Here is a 5,145-nt window from a genome sequence, read left to right as displayed (position 1 = left end):
CACGGTAGTGGCATTACTGCCTTGATTCTAATACACGGTAGTGGCATTACTGCCTTGATTCTAATACACGGTAGTGGCATTACTGCCTTGATTATCATCAATCGTGATGAAATATCTGGCTTGATTATTAACTACCGTGTAAGCGTACTTACCTTCATTGTTCCCACTCAGGACGATGACACTGCGTCATCTTGTTCAGTCGATAGTCTTCATTCTAAGGGATCTTAGAATAATATTATTGGCGTCTTCGTGAATAAATGTTGGAAAATGTTTAATATTTTAGCTTCTTAGTTTTTGTGCATGATGAAGTGACCTGAAGCGCTAGTTATTGTGGCCGCTAATTCACCTAACTATTTATTCCTGCTATTGGATATGCGAATGATGGCTCCATTATGGCATTGTGTGCTCAAGCACAATATTATACTAATATGTTGAATATTTTTCTCTATGAGGGTACAATATTATTCTAGATGTGGGTACAATGTTACATTAGATGTTGGTACAACATTATGGATGTGGGTATTAATACTGTAATAGGCGTTTGTACTGGATGTGAGTACAATATTGTAATTGACATTTATACAGTATGGTACCGGATGCGAGTACAATGTTGTAATAGACGTTTCTGCACTATTGTACCGGATGTGAGTACAATATTGTAATAGACGTTTCTACACTATTGTACCGGATGCGAGTACAATATTGTAATAGACGTTTGTCCATTATTGTTCTGAATGTCACAATTGTACGCTCACTTAGGGCACAAAGTTTGTTGCAATACACAAGCCTGCTCTGCTCGCTTTTGTGAAGTATATGTGTTCTTCTTATGAAATGTGTTACTTACGATAAGATTATTTTTTGATTTGTTGTGTGTTGTGCTAATGAATCTGGAAGTATGCTAGTATTGTTAGAACAGTTTCTGCATATATAGTGGGATTTAAAGCTGTTCATTGCATGTAAATTTATTTGCACAAGTAGAACCAATTCTGCGGGTGTTGCGACAGAAACTTGATGCAACGACTCGGGAGTTGCGACTCGTATGTATACAACGCTCCTATTGTCCGTAGCTTCTTTATTAATTATGTTCTCATTCTTGTTGTTGTTGTTTATTGGAAATACATCGAATGGCAAACCTTTCGATATCGCTCGATGTTATTTTAAGACGGGAAAGCTTTTTGTTTAACAATAAGGGGGCAAGTGCAATAAGAGTTTGTTCCTAATTTAAGTCCTGTGGATTTGCTGGAGTCGATGCTCGAGCTAAATGAGCCAAATGCTGGGTGGTAATAAATTCACTTGTAAGCAGAAAATATATTTTATAAATTCATAGTTTAATCCGTATATAAAAGGCCTGACCATATGTGACCAGGTTAAACATGTGCCTTAACTTGTTCCGATCTTAATTTTAACGAACATACAAGTTCTGTGCAACAAACGTGAATTTAATGCATACATCACAGGGGCTTTTCACTATCCTGTTATTGTACTTTATATTTGTACTGTACTGCAGGCTTCTTACTCTAACCGCTTTATAAGTAGTAAATCGCAAAATTTGATCACAGTTTCAAGGTAAATAGCACTTTATAACTAGACTTATGGTAATCATGTAATAACTGGAATCAATAAAATTTATAGCGCTAAAGTAGGATTGCCAGATGTGAATAATACTAGGCGCTAGAGTAATATTATGACGCTTTTTGAGACGTAACTATATTCGCCCCCTGGCGTCATGTTTACATCTCATGGAGGGCGGCGAGCTGACCGGTAGCGCGCTGCGTGAGGATGGTGAGCAGCGACACGTGCCTCCTCACCTCCTCCTGGCGCGCGGCCAACTGAGCATCGCTGAGCGTGTCGTAGTCGTGCATGAGGTCAGCGATGCCCGGCAGCCCCGCCGAGGCGTAGTTGTCGTACTGACTTGGCGCGAACACCGCGTGCCTGCCGTACGATGATTACGTCACGAATATACGAAAAATAATTCAACATTAGTTAAAAATTTTATGATGTGCAGACGGCCTTTTGCATTACGTACCTGATAACGGGCACTGTGTGACCGGCTTACATCTACAATACAAGGTGCTGTTACCGTTCGACTGCAGAGGGACGGGCGTACTATGTGCTTAGTACCATGACGACCCTAGGACGTACCTGGGAACGGACGTATCTGGCAACGGGCGTACCACGTACATAGTACCATGACGTACCTGGTAACGGGCCGGCCCGGTAGGCCCTCAGGGATCAGGAAGCTCTGCTCGAACGTCATCATTTGGTCGTTGGCGAGCCGCAGGCTGTACGGCCTGTAGAGATTAACGTGACGGGATTAACATTCGGATGATACACATTTAATATGAATGATGTATCATATATGTTATTCTGAACTAGTATACACTGATATATTTAATATGTATGATACATCGTGTACATTATTCTGAACTGGTGTATATACTGGTATGTTTAATCTGAATGATGTATCGTATACATTATTCTGAACTGGTGTATACTGGTATGTTTAATCGGAATGATGTTCATTATTCTGAACTGGTATATTTAATCTGAATGATGTACATTATTCTGAACTATTATACACTGGTATGTTTAATCTGAATGATGTACATTATACAAGTTGGGACCATCAGGTATAACTAAACCATTAAGTGGACAAGTAACTATGATATTTATTAATTATATGTTCTATACGATAACGCCATTTCACTTAAATTTATACTTTTATAATTCTTGAGAGCTATTAGTTTCATGCTCCTATGCCAAAGTATGAGGTGTATTTTTCATACACTAAATATATACGCCTAGGTTTTATTCATGATGCATGGGTATGACTATGGGTATGGGTATGACTCGTACACTCACTCCCAGGTCTTGTTGAGGTTGTCAGCGTTGAACTTCTCCGTGGCCAACGTCAAATTATCTACAGCTTCATACAGGTATACTGCAAACACAATGTTGATATCAGGTAGAAGAAATGAGGTTATCTGGCATAATTATTACTCAAGTCATAGTTATTGAATTGCATAAAGAATGTTAAACATTCTGCTTCTGCAACTAAATTAGATATCTTGATGATTGAATGCCGGAGGTTCCAAATAAATTAAAAGTTTTTCAAAACGAGTAATATTATACGACGTCCCTGACATGATTATCGAAAATAAATACAATTTGATAGAGCCATGTCCATTTGACCATCTGTGCACCCGCAAGAAATGTAACCTATATACACCATCTTCAACCTCCACACCATAATTGAATGAAATTACACATTATCTGCTACCTCCACACCATATTTTTTATGGAATTTCACCCTATCTTTCACCTCCACACCATAATTTTATGAAAATGCACCCTGTCTTCACCTCCACACCACAATCCCAACAGCCCATACACAAAACTTCTCATAACGCACCATAATCTTCATAAAAATCCATTATTTTCTTTTCGACTCCGCTGTCATTGAAGCTCTTGAGCGCCTCTTTCATGGCCTCAGGGAACCTGTGGATCCCAAAGGGCAGGAGCGGCGAGTCCGCGAGGGCCTTAATGAGGAGAGACGCCACGCGGCCGCACCCCTGGCCGAATATGAAGCCTGGGTCGTTGTGGTCTCGAACCATCTCGAACGTCTCGAAGCCCGTGTGGTAGCTCGGGTAGATGCTGATGTTGTGCACCTTCTGTACATGCAAGGGGGTTGGTTACTGTCACGGTAGGTGCCTCAACTCATTGGTTACTGTCATGGTAGGTGCCTGAAGTCATTGGTTACTGTCATGGTAGGCGCCTCAACCATTACACTTGTGCTGCCTAAACCAGTAATGCGGCAATGCCAGCACATAAGTTATTCTAGACACTTTTTGACCCCGCTAATGGGTTGGTACCTGCGACCCTCATGGTATTGACTCGATCACACATTTATTGGTATTATCTCAACCATCCACTTGGTTGTAGTGCCAACACAGGACTTATTTTTGCAGATTTTGCCAATAAAACAAATTTTTACAATAAAACACCTAACCACCCACCTTGTCCCGCCTCAACCACCCACCTTCTCCCGCCTGAACCACCCACCTTGTCCCGCCTCAACCACCCACCCTGTCCCGCCTGAGCCCCTCAGGGGGGACTTCTGACGGGTGTCTGTACCCGTCAGAAGTCCTATGGGATTTCGCGCTCCTAGGGGGATTGTTCCTGAGCGCCCCACCGCTGAGCTCGCGGTGTCTGACTGCAGGTCTCAGTTGTGGGGTTAAGTTATTATGTAGGTAGGATTCCTTGCATTTTGGGACTTCTGGAACAGCCAAATCCCCCTGCAGACGTGGAGCTACATGGATGCGTCTCCAAAGCTCCAATAAGCATCAAACAAACAAACAAACAATTCAGTGACTCTGTCACTGAAATCTGCACGGGATGACTGTCGAAGACCACCAGTGCCGTGCTTCAAAAGGACTTTCATTGTATTAATTCAACCATGGACTTTCATAATCTCTTCCTAATCTTTAAAAGGGACTTTCATAGCCTATTACACTTCTTGACTCAAGTTGACAACTTGACTGTAACATTATCAGCCGCAAGGCGCAAACCACCAGACAGATCACATCCATTGAATTGAATAAGAGCCCACGGAAAAGTAGTATGGCCCAGCGTCGTCTGCCAATAGTGCAGTGGATATGGTGCTTGCAGCCGACCTGTCACCTGTCAATCTGTCAGACTCAGATTGACTGAGTCTTGTTTGTCGTATCACTGTATCAGCCTGAGTCAGCCTACGGGGCATGGGCCAGGCTATGATCAAATGGCCACTCATTGAGTCATTGTACTGATTGTTACAGATTGTAGAATGATGAATTTTGGAACACAGGAACAGAACTATCAACTATGTTATCTGAAACCTAACGGCTAACCCAAGATGTTGTGAGCTAAAAGTTGAGGAATTTAACATAGCTGTGAGCCTGATAGTCACTTCTCACTTGTTGAAGGACAAAAGACGTTACATTTTGGAACAATGGAACAGAACTATACTAGTATACTAGCCTATCTAAAACCTATTACCTAACTACAGTCCACACTCAGCATAGTGACAAACCAGAGATTTTTTAGAATCAGTTCATTTTTAATTTCCTCATTTACCCAAGATTTAAACCAATTTCTTATGTATGATGA

General features: G+C 41.5%; 1 protein-coding gene across 1 annotated transcript; it reads right to left on the bottom strand.

Annotated features, from left to right (window-relative positions):
• Nucleotides 1-1,296: 1,296 nt before the first annotated feature.
• LOC108678513 (N-acetylated-alpha-linked acidic dipeptidase 2) lies at nucleotides 1,297-4,074 on the bottom strand. Its single transcript, XM_018166964.1, has 5 exons — nucleotides 4,063-4,074; nucleotides 3,413-3,671; nucleotides 2,863-2,941; nucleotides 2,199-2,291; nucleotides 1,297-1,932 (listed from the first exon to the last, which is right to left on the bottom strand). The coding sequence occupies exons 2-5, from the start codon at nucleotides 3,612-3,614 to the stop codon at nucleotides 1,731-1,733; spliced, it is 576 nt and encodes a 191-aa protein (XP_018022453.1). The 5' UTR covers nucleotides 3,615-3,671; nucleotides 4,063-4,074; the 3' UTR covers nucleotides 1,297-1,730.
• Between the last annotated feature and the right edge of the window lie 1,071 nt (nucleotides 4,075-5,145).

Source organism: Hyalella azteca, unplaced genomic scaffold (genome assembly GCF_000764305.2).
Source record: "Hyalella azteca isolate HAZT.00-mixed unplaced genomic scaffold, Hazt_2.0.2 contig17455, whole genome shotgun sequence".
Lineage (NCBI taxonomy): Eukaryota > Metazoa > Arthropoda > Malacostraca > Amphipoda > Hyalellidae > Hyalella > Hyalella azteca.
Note: the sequence above shows the minus strand (reverse complement) of the source record. Positions and strands in the feature narration are given on the sequence as shown.